The sequence below is a fragment of the Chiloscyllium plagiosum genome, chromosome 11 (genome assembly GCF_004010195.1).
Source record: "Chiloscyllium plagiosum isolate BGI_BamShark_2017 chromosome 11, ASM401019v2, whole genome shotgun sequence".
Taxonomy (NCBI): Eukaryota; Metazoa; Chordata; class Chondrichthyes; order Orectolobiformes; family Hemiscylliidae; genus Chiloscyllium; species Chiloscyllium plagiosum.
Window position 1 is genome coordinate 65,105,999 of NC_057720.1, and position 20,351 is coordinate 65,126,349.

Consider the following 20,351-nt stretch of genomic DNA (forward strand, 5'->3'; position numbering starts at 1 on the left):
TCAGTTTCAGATGATTTCTTCCCAAAATGTTAATAGAGGAAGATTCAGCAGTGGTAATGCCATTGAACACTGAAGGCCAATATTTAGATTCTCAGTTGTTTGAGATTGTCAGTGCCAGTGTAAAGACCATATCCTTTCATTTTTCTGTAATTTTGTTTGTGGGCTGAAGACTATTATAAAAATTAAGGATTGCAGAAGGTGTTGCTGATTTTTTTGAAAGCAAATTGCTCCCGTAAGTACTGTTTACACTGCTACTGTTTACACTTCTACTTGTTTGAGTAGTTGGGGAAGGTTACTGCAGATAAGTGGAACCGGGTGGGTATGTACAAAGTAAGAGTCAACTGTTAACAATTACCTATTAGTCTCGGGTGGTGTATGAATGGAATGAGCTGCCAAAGGAAGTGCTGGAGGCTGGTATGATTACAACATTCAAAAAATATCTGGATGGGTATATGAATAGGAAGGGTTGAGAGGGATATATAGGCCAAGTGCTGGCAAATGGGACTAGATTCATTTAGGATATTTGGTCAGCATGGACAAGTTGGGCCATCTCTAGGTGTTGTACATCTCTATGACTTTATGACTGTAATTGTTTGCTCTTCACCTTATTAATTTACAATACCTTCTCATGGAATCACAGAGAAGTGGAGGTGCTTGCCACTGTTGAAGCTCTGGCATTCTTGCAACTGGCCACATGTTTAATGCCCAGTTGCACCCAGTCAGATGCTGTATGCCAGGAATACCCTCACACTGTGTGGTTCTTGCATCATTATCACAGTGAAGAGGCCAGAAAGGCAACTTCGCTCCCTGATTCTCCCATAGGGATATACAGGTTTAGGTGGATTGAAATGAGGGCAGTTTTCTCAATAAACCTCCAAAAGAGGATATGCCACCAGACTCGGCTAGCCTGGGATCTCCGGCAGGGAGAGTGGGCAGTCTGGTATGAGGGGGAGAGGGGTGTCCTGGGTTCAACAGGGCAATTCACCTATTGTGCCCGACTGGAAGAGGGCCTGTCAGGTCCTCTAGGAGAGAGAGGTGTGTTGGGTCCTCTGTTGGGCCAATGGGGAGAGTGGGTTATTGGGTCCAGGGAGAAGAAGGGGTTGTCAGGTCAGCGGAAGAGGGGTTATTATGTTCTGTGGGATGTTAGATCCAACAAGTTGGGTGTGTGTTGGCCCAGCAGGTAGGAGGTTAGTTCCGACCTGAGCATTCAGACCAGCAGTTGGGGACATTGCATCCTGGTTTGGGGTTGTGAGGTGGTGTTAGAATTGTGTTGAATTGGGTGCTGCTGGTTGTGGGGATGTTGTCAGGGATCGGGGGTTGGAAAAGATGTATTTTGGGGAAAATATTGCTAACATTCCCAACAACATTTGTGGTTTGACTTCTGTAATCACCATGAATCCATGTTCCTGGTAATGTATTTAAAACCTGAGAGTTTTTTTCATGCAAATGCTGTACATTGTATAAAGTATTGAATGATTAATTAGTATGATCTGTGATTTAAGAAAGATTAAATTGGTTGTTGAAGAGAAAAGAAATAAGACTTAAGGACGCTTGGTATACTTAAGTGTTACAAACACTGCTCACATTAAAGACCAACGAGACTGGTTTGGCTAAATGACCTTTAGATTAGATTACTTACAGTGTGGAAACAGGCCCTTCGGCCCAATAAGTCCATACCGACACTCGAAGAGCTACCCACCCAAACCCATTCCCCTACATTTACCCCTTCACCTAACACTACGGGCAATTTAGCATGGCCAATTCACCTAACCTGCAGGTCTTTGGACTGTGGGAGGAAACTGGAGCACCCGGAGGAAAACCCACGCAGACACGGAGAGAATGTGCAAACTCCACACAGACAGTTGTCCGAGGCGGGAATTGAACCCACACTGGCGCTGTGAGGCATCAGTGCTAACCACTGTATCACCGTGCAACCGCTGTTTATGTTGTGCTATCTATGGATTCCAATGACATAGAAATGATAGACAAATCCATCATAGATTTTAACTGGAAATTGTGAAATATTCAAAGTAGAATTAATAAAAGGACAAGAAAAGTGCAAGGGATGTAATTTAATGAACAGCTCTGAGAGCTAGCACAAGTAGAATGGATCAGTTGACCTCCTTAGAGTTATTAAGTGTTGTGATTCTATTCTCTATGTGACAACACTACTTAAGTTACCATAAATTGCTATCCCTGATAATATTGATATTTTCTGTCTTTATGGGCAATTTTATTTGAGATCAGTACTGATGTCATTGCTCACAAAATGCAGACCACAATTTTTTGCATGGATATTCAGGAGCCTCTGATGTTCACAACATTGAATTGCTTATTTTGCTTGAAAACATTTGATGATCTGACTGCACAGGACCTCAGGTTTATATTTCTTCTGCTTTTCTGTCATGTTATTTCTGTTGTACTTTCTAAAAAATTCTTTGATTATATCACAGCAAAACTATAGTAAACCAGAGCAACTCCATTGAAGGATTGTCTAACCTTTTCACATCCCCACACCATCCAGTTTAAAAATGGGATGCATCTCATGTAACCACATGCAGTGGCTGTTTGGGGCAATGATAAGAAACCTGGGTCCATTTGATGGTGAAGGGGGCAATGAACCACAATCATGGAAAGCACTCATAACAGGAAGCTCAATCCTGTGAGGCTGGGAAATCGGGCAGTGCAGTCAAATGTTAAGGCTTACAGCAGCATTTCAAAGGGGGGTTAACATTTGGAAATTATAATGTGTAACAACATAGAGCAGTAGTTATCTTGATAACAAAATCAAATACATTTCGTTTTAGATATTCTTGAAACACAGAGTCACAAACAACCTGCCATAATTTGTTTCCATTCAGTAGCCCCTGAGAGCAGATCCCTTACAGTTATCAATGAGAATGACTTCCTCCTGATGTACTGCCATAACAATATATGGCTGTTGAGTGGAAGCACCAAGCAGCAGTAGCATGGGCAGGAGAGGACAATGCACTGGGGTCTTTAATTTGTCATCTGATCCCAATTCGCATATATTAATAAGCCTCCTGCCTGTCTCCCACAGGAGCTCCAGCTGCCTGGATGGAAGTCTGTCTGAAAAATAGAACGGACAGAAATTCGGCGGTAAGTTGGCACAACTACCTGCCGTGTTATTTTAAATGCAAATGGGTGGTAGTCACATGAAAATAACCTGGTAATATATTCATGGAGGGCTCTCCCAAGACTGAGCTACTCAAAAGGATCGAGGGGATGTATTGTTTTACTATACAATACACAATAAATTATCATAGCCAAAGATTTACAATAATCGAGTATGTCAAATTCAATTAACCAGATCTACCGTCATTGCTACAGTCATCAGGCAGCAGCTTCCAGAGTTTAGACATGTACAGAATAACATAGAAACGAAGTGGTTGCTGCCATTGATTCGTACTCTTCCTTTGGATATGTTGCAGAGATTTCCACAGACTCAACTACCCTTAGAGTTAAACATTGATGAGAACTTAGATTTATACACTTTTAATCTGTCAAAAGCCCTTCGTGAAGTTACACCTTGTTGAAAGAGGTGGATGTAGCATTCTTACTGATATATTAATCTCATAATTACTGCTCAACACTCTTATTGACCATGAAAAACTAATATTTTTGTGGAATGTCAACATTTTCCACAATGATAATTAAAATGCACATTTTTCAAAAATTCTTAAAGGAAGTCTGCTTATTTTTATTTTAGATTCTAAATACAGAGATACTTTATATCAGTTCATGCAACTTACAATGAACGATTAAATATTTTTTATTTCCTGGTTTCTTGTATATAACAATTTCATATTGATTACTTACTTACTTGCTGGTATCACTGTTGTTTCACATCAGGCAATCAGCTTCACTTGGTTTAAGCTATTATCAGAAAAGGGGAAATTCCTGCCACAGACGTCACCATGTCTTTATGGGCAATTTTATTTGAGATCAGTACTGATGTCATTGCTCACAAAATCCAGACCACAATTTATTGCATGGATGTTCAGGAGCCTTTGATGCTTGCAACATTGAATTGCATGAACCTGCTTACTTTGCTTGAAAACATTAAATGATCTGACTGCACAGGAGGAGAAAGTGAGGTCTGCAGATGCTGGAGATCAAAGTTGAAACTTTATTGCTGGAACAGCACAGCAGGTCAGGCAGCATCCAGGGAACAGGAGATTCGACGTTTCGGGCACAGGCCCTTCTTCTGTGCCCGAAGAAGGGCCTGTGCCCGAAACGTCGAATCTCCTGTTCCCTGGATGCTGCCTGACTGCACAGGAGCTCAGGTTTATATTTCTTCTGTGTTTTTCTTATGATTTAAATCTACAAAGTGTGAACAACAATAGTGACAAAGATATTAGAATAAAGCATGATGGGAAAATGTGACAAAAACATGATAATACGTGTATGATTTGGAAAAAAATGCTAATTTTAAAGTATATTAATGACATTCCATTTCTTTACCATCCAGATTGTCATCATTCAAAGTGCAATGAGTCACCTGTTGGTAAATCTATTGCTTCAAATGGTGCACGATCCAATTGCTAATATCAGAAAAAAATACTTCAAACACCTCGCTTATCCGGATTCACCCGCAAAACTGGAGGAGAAAGCTCTGATGGTAGCTAGTCGGCTGAATATCTTATCAACACAGATGTACAAGTAGGTCAAAGTTTACCCTGAGTTAATTAGCTGAAGGCCTTAACCACTCAAAAGTAATAAGAGATTTCTTCAAGCTACCTTTACTCACTTTACTATATAGACAGATATTTGACAATGCTTGCTATTATATTTTAAAAAGCAAGAATTAGTACGGGTATTTAATAGCATCTTTCATGACCTCAGATTGACTCAAATAGATTCTTAGCTATTAAAATATTCTTGGATTTCAGTTACTGTTTTACTTTAGAGAACATCGACAAATTTACAAACAATAAGATCTGCAAATCGATGAAATAAATTATTGGATGAGATTTTAACTTTTGATTGAGAAATCAATGTTGACCAGGCTACTAGAGTTCCTAGTTCATCTTAAAATAACCAGTTGGAATATTTTACATCTGTCTGAGAGGCCAGAGAGGTCCTGGGTTTGAAACATGCACCTATGGCAATGCAGCATTACTCCAGTACTACATTGGAATTTCAGCCGAGAGTATAGAATAATGCCCTTTCTGGAGTAGGGCTAACATCAAGTTGCAATACATCAACTTGTATGTATCTTTGTGCAGATACTATAAAACTTGGTATTCTGATTTAGGATTTGTTCATCAGAAATTATTTTCAAGCTTCCAAACCACAAATTCGTTCCTCCAAAAGTGGTCATGTCCCTAGTCAAGTTGTTGCAGTACAGCTACAGCACTGGTTTACCTACCTAACAATGCGGAAATTAATCAACTATGTTGTCTACATAAGAATCAAGATAAATCTTATTTACCCATCTACTTCCTCACCACTACACTTGATCAAGGTCAAAAATCACATGATACCAGACAATACCAACGGGTTTATTTGAAAACACAAGCTTTCAGAGCCCCGCTCCTCCTTCAGCTATAAAAAGCTGAAAGCTTACATTTTTAAAGAAACCATGTTGGATTATAACTTGGTGTCATGTGATTTTTTTTACCTTTTCAAACCCAGTCCAACAGGCACCTCCACATCATGGCTACTCTTGATCACCAGTAAAGTGATGAAAGGCACCACTGACCATGCTGTCACAAGTCACCTGTGTCACAGTGAACTGTTTACCGATGCTCAGTTTGGTTTTTGCCAGCGCCATTTGCTTCCAACGTCTTGCAGCCTTGGTCCAAACATGGATAAAAGAACTAAATTCTACATACGATTTGCAAGTGACTATTCTTAACACCATAGCAACATTTAAACAAGCATAACATCAAAGAGATCAAAGGCTCACTCACTCACTCAATCCCCACCACTCAGTCTCGTCGCTCATTCACCCTCCTATAATCTTTCAATCCTCAGCCATTCACTCTTCCCTCCATATAACTCCCTTCCCAATCACTCCATGTCTCCTCCCCCTCCCCACTCACTGCCTCCTATGCCTCATTGCCACCTCCACTCCCTCCCATCACTCACTAACCCATCCCTCCACTCACTGTCGCATCTGCACTCACCAGCTACCTCCCCCACACCCACTGAAAGCACCCCAAATCACTGTCTGACAGCCACCACACAGATTCTTTGCCTGGAGCTACCAAGTGGTTAAATGTCTGTGAGATCCCACTTTCTGAAATTAAGCAACACCCAGTCCAATTTTTTTCATCTACATGTGAAGATGTACAATTACCATGACTCCTTAGTTGATGCTTATCCTCTCTCGCTCTCTCCCAAACCCCCCTTCACAATAGCTCACTCTGCTCTCAGTCCCCAGCCACAGTGACCCAGTTGTTATTCCACTCATATCAAACTTGTGTCTCCTTGTAACCTTCCAAGTCCTCATTCTGCAGACAGACTCACCATTTTAGTTCCAGGCCTTGGGCTAAGTTTGATCATTCACATTATGCTGCTCACTGCCCTTCCAATTACAGACTGTTTTCTCCTCCATACGAGTGGCACGGTGGAACAGTGGTTAGTATTGCTGCCTCACAGCGCCAGAGACCCGGGTTCAATTCTCGCCTCAGGCAACTGTCTGTGTGGAGTTTCTCCCCGTGCCTGCATGGGTTTCCTCCGGTTTTCTCTCACAGTCCAAAAATGTGCAGGTTAGGTGAATTGGCCATGCTAAATTTCCTGTAGTGTTAGGTGAAGGGGTAAATGTAGGGGAATGGGTCTGGGTGGGTTGGACTTGTTGGGCCGAAGGGCCTGTTTCCACACTGTAAGTAATCTATCTAATGTATTATGTGTTTCTGAGGTTCACTAGTAAATCTATATCAGAAGGAAATGTGAGAATGAAGTGGCCTTTGATTAGAGTAGCAGCTCCTTTCAAAATCTTCTAGTTACACTTATCTATATTTTGAAGTAACGATTGGCAGACCAAATAGGTCCCCATTGTCGCCTATGGGCTGTCTATTGGACAAACCTGACTTAAAGGAAGGAGTACAGAAGATGTATGGAAACACTACCATCTTCTAGTTTCCCTCCAAACTACTCAGAATCCTGACTTGGAGCAATATCTCTGTTTCTTCACTGTTTGCCTGGCAAGATCCCAGAACTTCCTTTCTAAAACACTTGACCGTCACTCCCTTCTTTGCAGAGCAATTAGGGAAGGTCAACAAATGCTGGTATTGCTACTTACATGTATATCCCATGAATGAATGAATGAAAAATAAATTCTGTAGTCTTGAACAATTTAATGTGTAAATTGTTATCCAATAATTTTCTTTGTATTTATTTTTACAGTTGGTGCAGAGATATAGTTGAGGAATTAGTTAAGCAACGGTCAGCAAAGCACCTTGAAGATCCTGACAATGAACTGAAGGAACTTGAAAAGCTCAAGGTAACCATCTTTATTGCACGGTGGCTCAGTGGTTAGCACTGCTGCCTCACAGCGCCAGAGACCCGGGTTCAATTCCCGCCTCAGGGAACTGTCTGCACATTCTCCCCGTGTCTGCATGGTTTTCCTCTGGGTGCTCCGGTTTCCTCCCACAGTCCAAAAATGTGCAGGTTAGGTGAATTGGCCATGCTAAATTGCCCGTAGTGTTAGGTGAAGGGGGAATGGGTCTGGGTGGGTTGCTCTTCGGACGGTCGGTGTGGACTTGTTGGGCCAAAGGGCCTGTTTCCACACTGTAAGTAATCTAATCTAATCAAGTGGATGACAACAAAAATTGTCAAATACATAGTGGCAATGCATGGGATCATTTTATGGTATCTGCAATATTTTTCAAGTATTTTAGACACCCAGACCACGTTGTCTTTCTCTAAAGAAAATCCATTTAATTATCATTTGAAGATCACGATTGTTAAGTTGTATTTGCTACATAACCACTATGAATTCTTTGTCTGGAATCACTAGGTGGAAAGCACTGAGTGGATAAACATCTGTGAGATGCTGCTTTCTGAAATTAAGCAACAACCAGTCCATTTGTTGTCATCCAGACAAGATGATGTACAGTCACAAATTAACCTGACACGTGACCTATGCACTGCTTGCTTGCGGGTAAGGATAACTATGATGAATAATTCTTTGACATTAAACATGCTTTTTCTCCACTTCCCTTTGTGAAGGTACTAGCTTCTGTCACTGAATTTACTGACTCTTATTCATAATTAAAAGTTAGATATTGACTACAGCAAGTATATAATATTGGTGGGAACAAATACTTCAGCTGGGCTAAACTTGAAATTGTTCAAGTTCAACAAATGCATATTTCTAAAGGGAAACTCCCAGATTTTCTTCATTTCAATGTCTTTCTGTTTTTATGCTACCCAATTTTACACTGTTATTTCACGTTTACAGCAAAACAGCCTGACATCCTGAAAATGTTAAGGTCATTAAATTTCTGTATAAAATGAGTATCCTACTGTTGCCATTTGGTATAGTGAGAATTTACAGGAGATACCTTATAAGGATTTACAGTTTACTTATTACACAATCTAGTCTTTTATGTTTTTAATGCTGCCAACTGCTTCACTATGTGGCTATGTGTGAACTGCTTCAACTCTGCTCCCAGTTCCCATTTTTTTCCATGGAGTCCACATTGGCAGTCTGAACAGCATTCCATCAAAACCCATCCCCCTACCCCAACACCCTGCATTTCCCATGGCCAATCCACCATCCCTGGGCACCATGGGTAATTTAGCATGGTTAATCGACCTAACCTGCACATCTTTGGACTGTGGGAAGAAACCATAGCACTGAAGGAAACCCACACAGAAATGGGGAGAATGTGCAAACTCCACTCAGTCATATGAGGGTGGCATTGAACTCGAGTCCCTGGTGCAGTGTGTTGCCCATTCTGAGTAACTGTGAGAAGATGGTAATAGCAATGAAATTTCTTGTTGAACTGCTTTAGTCGTTGAACTGATTGTTTGTCCATGATAGTTTCAGCCAGGGAAATCCAAGATATTGTCCCTGGAGCAATACAAAGAATAGCAGCATTTGTCCAGGTCAGGATGATACGTCAGTTCGAGGGAATCTATCAAATGGTACTGCACATATTGCTGTTCTTGAATTTCTTGTTTGTAGAAATCACGGGACTGGAAAATACTTTTGGAAAAACTGGTTGCAATCTATCTCTCAGCCACAGTACTGGGTACAAATGTAATTTTACATTTCTATATTTTCTCAGTGCTATTGAAAAGCCATAGACCCAAAACTTTAACTTGACTGAATTTTATGCTCCCCTGGGGACGGGTTGGCAATGGTTAAATGTGTAAAAGTGGATGCAATACCTTTGGCATCATTCTAAGCATTTACGCACCAGCCCCCACTACAATTGTATACAAGTATTGGGAGTCCCATTCACCTGGGGTCCAATAAAGACAATGATTGGCCACATAAGAACCTGTTGCTACCCACCAGAATTCTTTGTGTAGGAGATGGAGACTGTTGCAAAGTTAGACCACGTCACTTTCATTGCACAGCGGAGACTGATCACCACCATCTGGAACCCCGCCCCCACACCTCCAATTTACTCTTGCTGCCTGGCCTGTCTGCCTTGGTCTCACATTACAGTCCCAGGGCCTACCCGCAGAGCCTGTATGAGGATCGAATCTTGTTGCAGTGAAAGGCTGTAGCGCTAGTTTAGGGATCGTAATCAAGTCACCCCTGTTCACTGCTTGGCTGCTCATTAAATCTTTAGGTTCTGCAAACAATGTGGTGGGGTGGGGGAGCAGTGGGCCTGAATCTTGGCTAGTGATTGTGAGTTGGTGTTAATTTTCAATGACACTGACGGGGCCTGGTGAGAACAGGCCAGCTTGGTATTGGTATTAGGCTTGGAAAGGTCAGGTTGTGAAGCGAATGACTGGGGGAAGTGGTGGGGAAGGAGTGGTTGAGAGGTAGGAAGAATGAGTGAATGGGATGAATGTTGGGAAGAATGGCACCTTGTGATAGAGAAAGTCAAGTGAAGACTTTCAGAAGAGAATCTGTTGAGAAAGAGCCCCCTGTTTTCTTTCCACTTTGTGGACCAATGAGGTGTGGCTCTGACCTTTGCATGTGGATGTCAATACATTAGCATGCTGATAGGTGTGCATGGCACCTTGGAGTAGCCACGCAGCTGAGAGGGAATGTTCCTGCTGAATGGCTATGTGTGGACATCCATCAAAAAGAGACTGCTGAGTTAATGACCAGTGGGGAATTGGCTGTTGCGTGAGTGAGTGTATGGAGTTGTGGAGTTTGAGAAGAGGAGCTATCTGTTATGAGGTGAAAGTGAGGACTACAGATGCTGGAGATCAGAGTCTAGATTAGAGTGGTGCTGGAAAAGCAAAGCAGGTCAGGCAACATCCGAGGAGCACAGACACTAACAACTCACACAACAATGGTAAAATGAAAAATGTGATGCAAATTGATGAAATGTGATGAAAAATCAGGTCGCAAGAAATAATGTGAGTGCTCCAACATTACATGACAACTGTCTTTAGTATGGGTCTAACAAAACCACCTGATGACTTCTACATTTTTGAGGAAAAGTGAACAAAATGTATCAAAATGAAGGTAAAGGCAGATTCTCATCCTGAAAATCTAATAAAAACCCACCCGCGCACACTCCTGTTCCCATGGCTAAAGCTCCAAAGGCCTTGGAGATGCTCCATGTTTTGCACTTTGGTTTGAAAATACAAAACAAAGCGCTGTTTGACTACATTGAAACATGAGCTGAAAATGTGTTGCTGGAAAAGCGCAGCAGGTCAGGCAGCATCCAAGGAGCAGGAGAATCGACGTTTCGGGCATGAGCCCTTCTTCAGGAATGAGGAAAGTGTGTCCAGCAGGCTAAGATAAAAGGTAGGGAGGAGGGACTTGTGGGAGGGGCGTTGGAAATGCGATAGGTGGAAGGAGGCCAAGGTGAGGGTGATAGGCAGGAGTGGGGGTGGGGGCGGAGAGGTCAGGAAGAAGATTGTAGATTAGGAAAGCGGTGCTGAGTTCGAGGGATTTGACTGAGACAAGGTGGGGGGAGGGGAAATGAGGAAACTGGAGAAATCTGAGTTCATCCCTTGTGGTTGGAGGGTTCCTAGGCGGGAGATGAGGCGTTCTTCCTCCAACCGTCGTGTTGCTATGGTCTGGCGATGGAGGAGTCCAAGGACCTGCATGTCCTTGGTAGAGTGGGAGGGGGAGTTGAAGTGTTAAGCCACGGGGTGGTTGGGTTGGTTGGTCCGGGTGTCCCAGAGGTGTTCTCTGGGACACCCGGATACTCTGGGACACATTTTCCTCATTCCTGAAGAAGGGCTCATGCCTGAAACGTCGATTCTCTTGCTCCTTGGATACTGCCTGACCTGCTGCACTTTTCCAGCAACACATTTTCAGCTCTGATCTCCAGCATTTGCAGTCCTCACTTTCTCCTCCTACATTGAAACATGGCAGACTCTTAAGACAGCAAACTAAACAGAAAAAGATTATTGGGTTTTTCCAGAGCTATCTTTCATTGCTTATCAGTGCCTTTTACTGTCCACAGTCAGGCCATGATGTGATATGATCATATTGAATAATTAAGAAGTTTTTCACATATTTACAGTACCACTGTTCAGGTTTTTTTGTTATAGCGCAAATTAGGTTACATAGTTGGCTTCCCCGTTTACTTCAAAGCTCCACTTCAAATGGACTTTAGGGTGAGCCATGTGCAATTCAACTTAATATAATTTTTTAATATGCAGATATTCATATTTATCAGGCATTATTTATTATATGTTGATCTGAAACCGTGTGATGGAATAGTTTGTGGCATTGAAAAAAAATTAATTTAACCTATTGAGTCCATGCTGACTCGCACTGATGAAAGGTCTTTACTTGAAACGTCGACTTTCCTGATCCTTGGATGCTGCCTGACCTGCTGTGCCTTACTGGCTCCGCATTTTATTGACTCTGACGTCCAGCGTCAGCAGTCCTTACTATTTTCAGTTTGATCTATTTGATCCACACAGCTCTGCATGTTAGTGTTGATAAGGGGGAGTTGCTGGATGTTGTGTATTTGGACTTTCAGAAGACTTTTAATAATGTCCCACACAAGAGGTGTATGTGCAAGCTTTGTTTTCATATGTTTCTGATTTACTTAGTTACTGAGACTTGTTTTAAACCAGTACTGAGATTTGGTTTATCTCAAGATGTGGTTTATAGTCATTGAAACACAAAATATATCCAGGCAATTTTATGAAACCTATCTTTATCTCTAATAACAGTTCTTAAAGTATGTGCACGGCGGTGTACCCCTCTGTTAATTGAAGTAAACACCCAGAAAAACTCACCTCTCCTCATAATCTATTAAAATGTGAGTGACAGAGAACTCCCAAATTCCACTATTTGGGAGTTCTGTCTATTCCACTATTTCCACTATTTAAAGAAAATAACATCAATTTACTTTTCAACTCAAAAAATGAACGTTAAACAACAACTATTCATAATTCTAAGCCCTCCTTCTCTTAAATGCTTATTATCTGCCTCGAATTGTATAACAATATGCTGTTCCAATAAGACATTTATTAAAATTACATCAACTTAATTTCAAAATCACACAGCCGCTGATGTCTTCCGTGTCTTTCTTTCTTCCGGCTGAAGATGTCCTTGGGTCATCTTTCTTTTTACTGCAAATATATTACATATGAAAATGTACCTTTGATAGAGAGAGTTTCCTAATTTCTTGGAGAGCAAGATGTTAGATCTCCAGGCTTTTCTGTCTCAATGGTAGTTGCTCACTTCTGCCTGACTCTCTTCCTGTTCAGGTTTTTCCTGTACCAATACGTCAAAGAGGGTGTCTACTAACTGAGCCTCAACTCCTTCATCTTTCTCTTGAGTTTTTGCTTTTTGCTGTGACTTATGATAGTGGGATCCTTCTACTACACAATATGGGTATTTTTGTTTTAACTTCTCAATTCCCTGGTCTTCCTTGGCTTCTCCACATCAAGGGGTGTCACTCCCATCTTGAATGCTGCTAAATTATTTGCAAGAACAAACTATATTCCTGGAACTGACACTCTGTCTGTCATTTCGATTGCTACTTCCCCAGTCTGGATTTGGTTCTCCAATCTGATCTTATGCAGGGGAATGCTAAATCTCTGCCCATCTATTCTATTAATTACCACTCTCTTGGGTAACATGTCAGAAAGAGTGCAAGTATGTTCATCTCTTAGTATTAGAGACTGATTAGATCCCTTATCTCTCAAAATTATAACTTCTTTCCGTTCTCCCCCCATTCTTCCTGAGTAAACTTTACCCATAGAAATGAAGTCTTTAAAGAGATTGGGCACTAACTCAATATTCAGCCCCTGTCTAGGCTGTGCATTCTCCTGCAGCTCCTTGACTTTTCTTGGGGTTTCCTTTTACTACTTTCACTAATCCCACTGGCTTAGCCTCTTTTACCACATCTTTTCCCACAGTGCCTTTCTTCAATGACTAACACTATGATTTTAGTTGTCCCACCTTACCACAGTGGAAACACCTGAGGCCTTTCACCTCCTTTTCACTCCCTTGGGCTTCTTTTTTCACCTGGGGTAAACTATTACCTGTGTGCTCTACTCTTTGTTTTGTAGTATAGGATCTCCCCTTCTCCTAATTTCTATCCCTCATGGGATGAAATTCTTGTCGGAAACTAAACTTTGCCTTATGCACCAATGTATTTTCATCTGCCATCTCTGCTACTCTTCTCACTTCCTGAACTTTCTGCTCATCCACATGAACTCGTATGATCTTTGGAAGTGAGTTTTTAAACTCCTCCAACAGAATAATGTCTCTTAGAGCTTCATAGGGTCTTATCTATTTTTAAGGCCCGCACCCATCTATCAAAATTCCTATAATTAATTATTTTGAACTCAACACAAGTCTGACCTGGTTCCTTCTTTATCACTGTCTATACGCTTCAAGTACCAATTCATTAGCACTTAACATAGTCTGTTTGACATCTTCGTAATCTCTTGACTGCTCATCTGACAGCATTGCAAATATCTCACTAGCTCTGCCTACCAACTTAGTCTGAACTAGCATTACCGACAAGTTCTCTGACCACTTCATCCGCCTAGCCAATTTTTCAAATGAAATAAAGAAGGCTTCAACATCTTTCTCATTAAAATGTGGCAATATTTTACCATATTTGTATACATCATTACCTACTTTCTTCATCTTCGTTCTGTTAACTTGACTTTCCTGACTAATTTGCAACTTCTGAAGTGCAAATTCTCTCTCCCTTTCACTTTCTTAACTCTCTCTTTGCTCAGCTAAAAACTCCTTCCTTTTTTCTCTCTCTCTTTGCTCACCTAAGAAGTTTCTCTTCCTTTCATTTTCCTCTCTCTTTCTCTCTTCCTCTTTTTTCTCTCATGGCTCTTCTTTCCCTTTCTTTATCTTCTAAATCCATTTGCCTCAATTGCAATTTACGTTTTTCTAACTCAATTGTATTTGTCCGCTTCTCTAATACACCGAAGTGCTTGACCAACTACTTTACAATTTCAGCTTTCCTTTTGTCCCTGGTTAATTCCAAATGTAACCTATTTGCTAATTCTAAAAATGTGTCCTTCCTCTGTCTTTCTAAACTTTCTTGGCAAATTGGAAAGCATCTTCAAGCAATTTTTAAGAGCCATTTCTCTCACTTTTAATTTACCCAACCACAAGTAACCAAAATTAAACTTTTTTTTTCACCTAGTTTTATTTAAAAATCTAGGACACTAATCAACAAGTGTTTAAATCTACTGGAATCTTTCGTACCCAAATCTGTTTAAATCTGTCCAAATCTCAGACTGGATCTGTCTAAATATTTCCAAATCCTGAATGAGCCCCCGAACTGTTATGACATGGCGGTGTACCCCTCTGTTAATTGAACTAAACACTCGGTTAACTCAAATGGATAGAACGTGAGGCTACTAATGGCAATGTTGTGGGTTCAATCCCCACACTGACCAGGTGCTAAAATCTGTTAAAATATGAGTGACAGAGAACACCCAAATTCCACAATTTAAAGAAATTAACATCAGTTTATTTTTTAACTCTAAAAGTGAACATTTAAAACAACTGTTCACAACTCTAAGCTCCCCTTTCTCTTAACTGCTTATTATTTGCCTCTAACTCTATAACAATATGCTGTTCCAATAAAACATTTATTAAGTTACATCAAATTAATTTCAAAACCATACAGCTGCTGTCGTCTTCAGTATCTGTCTTCTGTCGGCTGAAGATCTCCTTGGGGCATCTTTTGCTTTACTGCAAACATAGAGTCAAAGAGTCATAGAGATGAACAGCATGGAAATGGACGCTTCGGTCCAACTCATCCATGCTGACTAGATATCCCAAACAAATCTAGTCCCACCTGCCAGCACCCGGCCCATATCCCTCCAAACCCTTCCTATTCATATACTCATCCAGATGCCTTTCAAGTGTTGTAATTGTACCAGCCTCCATCACTTCCTCTGGCAGCTCATTCCATACACGTACCACCCTCTGTGTGAAAAGGTTGCCCCTTAGGTCTCTTTTGTATCTTTCCTCTCTCACCCTAAACCTATGCCCTCTAGTTCTGGACTCCTCACCCCAGGAAAAAAGATTTTGTCAATTTATCCTCTCCATGCCCCTCATGATTTTATAAACCTCTTTAAAGGTCACCCCTCAGCCTCCGACGCTTCAGGGAAAACAACCCCAGCCTATTCAATCTCTTCCTATTGCTCAAATCCTCCAATGCTGGCACATCCTTGTAAATCTTTTCTGAACCCTTTAAAGTTTCAGAACATCCTTCCAATAGAAAGGAGACCAGAATTGCACGCAATATTCCAAAAATGGCCTAACCAATATCTGTACAGCTGCAACATGACCTCCCAACTACTGTACTCAATACTCTGACCAATAAAGGAAAGCATGTCAAACTCTTTCTTCACTGTCCTATCTACCTGCGACTTCATTTTCAAGGAGCTATGAACCTGCACTCCAAGGTCTCTTTGTTCAGCAACTCCCTAGCTACCTTATCATTAATTGTATAAGTCCTCCTAAGATTTGCTTTCCCAAAATGCAACACCTTGCATTTATCTGAATTAAACTCCATCTGCCACTTCCTAGCCCATTGGCCCATCTGATCAAGATCCCGTTGTAATCTGAGGTAATGTTCTTCAATATCCACTACGCCTCCAATTTTGGTGTCATCTACAAACTTAATAACTATACCTCTTAGGCTCATATCCAAATCAATTATGTAAATGACGAAAAGTAGTGAAACCAACCCTAATCCTTGTGGCATTCCACTGGTCATAGGCCTCCAGTTTGAGAAACAATCCTCCACCACCTTCTGTCTTCTACCTTTGAGCCAGTTATGTATCCAAATGGCTAATTCTCCCCTTATTCCGTGTGATCTAACCTTGCTGACCAGTCTCCTGTGGGGAACCTTGTCGAACACCTTACTGAAATCCATATAGATCACATCCACCAGTCTGTCCTCATCAATCCTTTTTGTTAATTCTTCAAAAAACTCAATCAAATTTGTGAGACATGATTTCCCACTCACAAAGCCATGTTGACTATCCTTAATCAGTCCTTGCCTTTCCAAATACATATACATCCTGTCCCTCAGGATTCCCTCCGCAACAATTTGCCCACCACTGATGTCAGGCTAACTGGTCTATAGTTCCCTGGCTTGTCCTTACCACCCTTCTTAAACAGTGGCACCACGTTAGCCAACCTCCATTCTTCTGGCACCTCACCTGTGACTATCGATGATACAAATATCTCAGCAAGGAGCCCAGCAGTCACTTCCCTAGCTTCCCACAGGGTTCTAGGATATACCTGATCAGGTCCTGGGGATTTGTCCACTTGTATGCGTTTAAGACATCCAGCACTTCCTCTTCTATAATATGGACATTTTTCAAGATGTCACCATCTATTTCCCTATATTCTATTATCTTCCACGTCCTTTTCCACAGTAAACGCTAATGCAAAATACTCATTTAGTATCTCTCCCATCTACTGTGGCTCCACACAAAGGCTGCCTTGATGATCTTTGTAAAAACCCTTTTGATTCTCCTTAACTCTGTTTGCCAAAGCTATCTCATGTTCCCTTTTTGCCCTCCTGATTTCCCTCTTAAGTATACTCCTACTGCCTTTATACTCTTCTAAGGATTCATTTGATCTATCTTGTCTATACCTGACATATGCTTCTTTCTTTTTCTTAACCAAACCCTCAATTTCTTCAGTCATTCAGCATTCCGTATAACTACCAAAAGAGAAAATGCTGGAAAATCTCAGCAGGTCTGGCAACATCTGTAAGGAGAGAATAGAGCTGACGTTTCGAGTCTAACTCAAAACCTCTCCCATCACACACGGCACCTTCCCATGCAATCGCAGAAGGTGCAATACCTGCCCCTTTACCTCTTCCATACTCACCATCCAAAGCACCAAACACTCATTTCAGATTAAGCAGCGTTTCACTTGTACCTCTTTCAATTTGGTCTATTGCATTCGTTGCTCCCAGTGTGGTCTCCTCTATACCGGAAAGACAAGACATCGACTGGGTGATCGCTTTGCTGAGCACATTCGGTCTGTACGCAATCAGGTCCCGGACCTTCCCGTGACTTGCCACTTCAACACACAATCCTGCTCCCATGCCCACATGTCTGTCCTTGGCCTGCTGCAATGTTCCAGTGAAGCTCAACGCAAACTGGAGGAACAGCATCTCATCTTCCGACTAGGTACGTTACAGCCTGCCGGTCACAACATTGAATTCAACAACTTCAGACAATTATCTCATCTCGACCCCTCTGTTTTCATTCTGCTCCGTAATTTTATTTCATTTACCTTTTTTTAATATTTTTTTCACTGTTCTGTACCTCTTATTTCTTGATTGTCTCTCTCTCTTTATCTCACTCCCCCCCTCTCATCACCTTTTTCCTCTCCTCTTCCCCCTTTGCTACCCTTGTCCCCTGTTTTCCATTTTGCCTCTGCTTCACCCATCCCCCCCATCCTCCACATATTTTGTCACATAGCACTGGCTTCAGCCTTGGTCATGCACAGCCCCTAATCTCCCTATAATCTCTCTATGCACTGTCAGTATCACCTCTTTATTGCTACCTTTGCTTCTGGAGCCATGACTCACCTTCTCTCAGCCTAGTATAAATACCTCCCTACTTGAAACGTCAGCTGTTTTCTCTCCTTACAGATGTAGCCAAACCTGCTGAGATTTTCCAGCATTTTCTCTTTGGTTTCAGATTCCAGCATCTGCAGTAATTTGCTTTTTTTCCCCTATAACTTCCAGTCTTTCCTTTCACCCTAACAGGAATATACTGTCTCTGGGCTCTCGTTATCTAATTTCTGAAGGCTTCCCATTTTCCGTCCGTCCCTTTATGTGCGAACATCTGCCCCAATCAGCTTTTGAAAGTTCTTGCCTAATACCATCAAAATTATTCTTCCACCAATTTGGAATTTCAACTTTTAGATTTGGTCCATTCTTTTCCATCACTATTTTAGATCTAATAGAGTTATGGTCATTGGCCCCAAAGTGCTCCCCCATTGACACTTTAGTCACTTGCCCTGCCTTATTTCTCAAGCGTAGGTCAAGTTTTGCACCTTCTCTCGAATCAGAAAATTTTCCTGTACACACTTCACAAATTCCTCTCCATCCATACCCTTAAAACTATGGCAGACCCAGTCTATATTTGGAAAGTTAAAATCCCTTACCATAACCACCCTATTATTCTTATAGATAACTGAATCTCCTCACAAATTTGTTTCTCAATTTCCCACTGACCATTCGGGGGTCTATAATACAAACCTAATAAGGTGATCATCCCTTTCTTATTTCTCAGTTCAGCCCAAATATCTTCCCTGGATGTATGTCCGGGAAAATCCTCCCTCAGTACTGCTATAATGCTATCCCTTATCAAAAACGCCACTCCCCCTCTTCTCTTGTCTCCCTTTCTGTCCTTCCTGTAGCTTTTGCATCCTGTAACACTAAGCTGCCAGTCCTATCCATCCCTGAGCGTCGTTTCTGTAATTGCTATGATGTCCCAGTCCCATGTTCCTAACCATGCCCTGAGTTCATCTGCCTTTCCTGTTAGGCCTCTTGCATTGAAATAAATGCAGTTTAATTTATCAGTCCTACCTTGTTCTCTGCTTTGTCCCTGCTTACCCTGACTGTTTGACTCACTTCTTTTACCAACTGTACCAGTCTCAGATTGATCTCTTTCCTCACTATTTCCCTTGGTCCCATCCCCCTACCTCACTAGTTTTAAATTCTCCTGAGCAGCTCTAGCAAATCTCCCTGCCAGTATATTAGTCCCCTTCCAATTCAGTTGCAATCCATCCTTCTTGTACAGGTCACTTCTACCCCAGAAGGCTTCCAATGATCCAAAAATGTGAATCCTTCTCCCATACACCAGCTCCTCAGCCATGCATTCATCTGCTCTATCCTCCTTTCCCACCCTCACTAGCTCGCAGCACCAGGAGTAATCCAGATATTACTACTCTCAAGGATCTCCTTTTTAAATTCCTGCCTAACTCTCTATATTTTCCCTTCAGCATCTCATCCTTTTCCCTTCCTATGTCATTGGTTTCAATGTGTACAATGACCTTTTGCTGGTCCCTCTCCCCTTTGAGAACATTCTGCACCCGCTCTGAGACATCCTTGACCCTGGCACCAGGGAGAAAAGACACCATTCTGATTTTTCGCTGCAGGCCACAGAAATATCTGTCCATACCTCGGACTGGAGAGTCCCCTAACACAATTGATCTCTTGGAAACTGACATGCCCAGTATGTTTCATATGAAAAGGTACCTTTGTTAGAAAGTGTTTCCTAATTTCTTGGGTCTCTCTCGATGGCAGTTGCTCTGTCTCCAATTTCCAAAATTTCTGCATTTTTATATCCTCAATATCAGATCATTTCATTAGTTCAATGATGGCAAAACAACAAGTGCAAATTCGGTTGGGTTTTAGTATCCTGTGACATAATTTAAACTGGTTAAATTTGAATTGTTGTCAGAAGAGCAACCAAAATTCAGGTATCCATTTCACAGCCAAATGTTACATTTTTTCAATTTTCCAGTACACTATGGGACTGCCATCTAGTCATATCACAGGTGCTTGTAAGCTCTCAGTTCAGAACAGCATTCACTCTCTCTTCAAGGTATATTACATGCCTTCAACTTCATATTATATGTTCTCATGCTGGTTTAAGATCCACTTTGCAAGTGCAAGATTTTAAAGAAGTTTATACTACCCCGAAAACAGCTGGCCAAATTGTGGTTGAAGCTCCCAAGGTCCCTGCTGCTTGTGCTG

General features: G+C 41.5%; 1 protein-coding gene across 3 annotated transcripts in view; it reads left to right on the plus strand.

The window, feature by feature from the left end:
* The window catches only part of axdnd1 (axonemal dynein light chain domain containing 1), a 166,354-nt gene that overhangs the window by 117,456 nt on the left and 28,547 nt on the right, over window positions 1-20,351 (plus strand). For all 3 annotated transcript variants that reach the window (XM_043699576.1, XM_043699573.1, XM_043699575.1), the window contains exons 20-22: window positions 4,493-4,683; window positions 7,375-7,471; window positions 7,988-8,131. In XM_043699576.1, coding sequence (XP_043555511.1) covers window positions 4,493-4,683; window positions 7,375-7,471; window positions 7,988-8,131 — 432 coding nt within the window. The remainder of the gene's footprint in view (window positions 1-4,492; window positions 4,684-7,374; window positions 7,472-7,987; window positions 8,132-20,351) is intronic.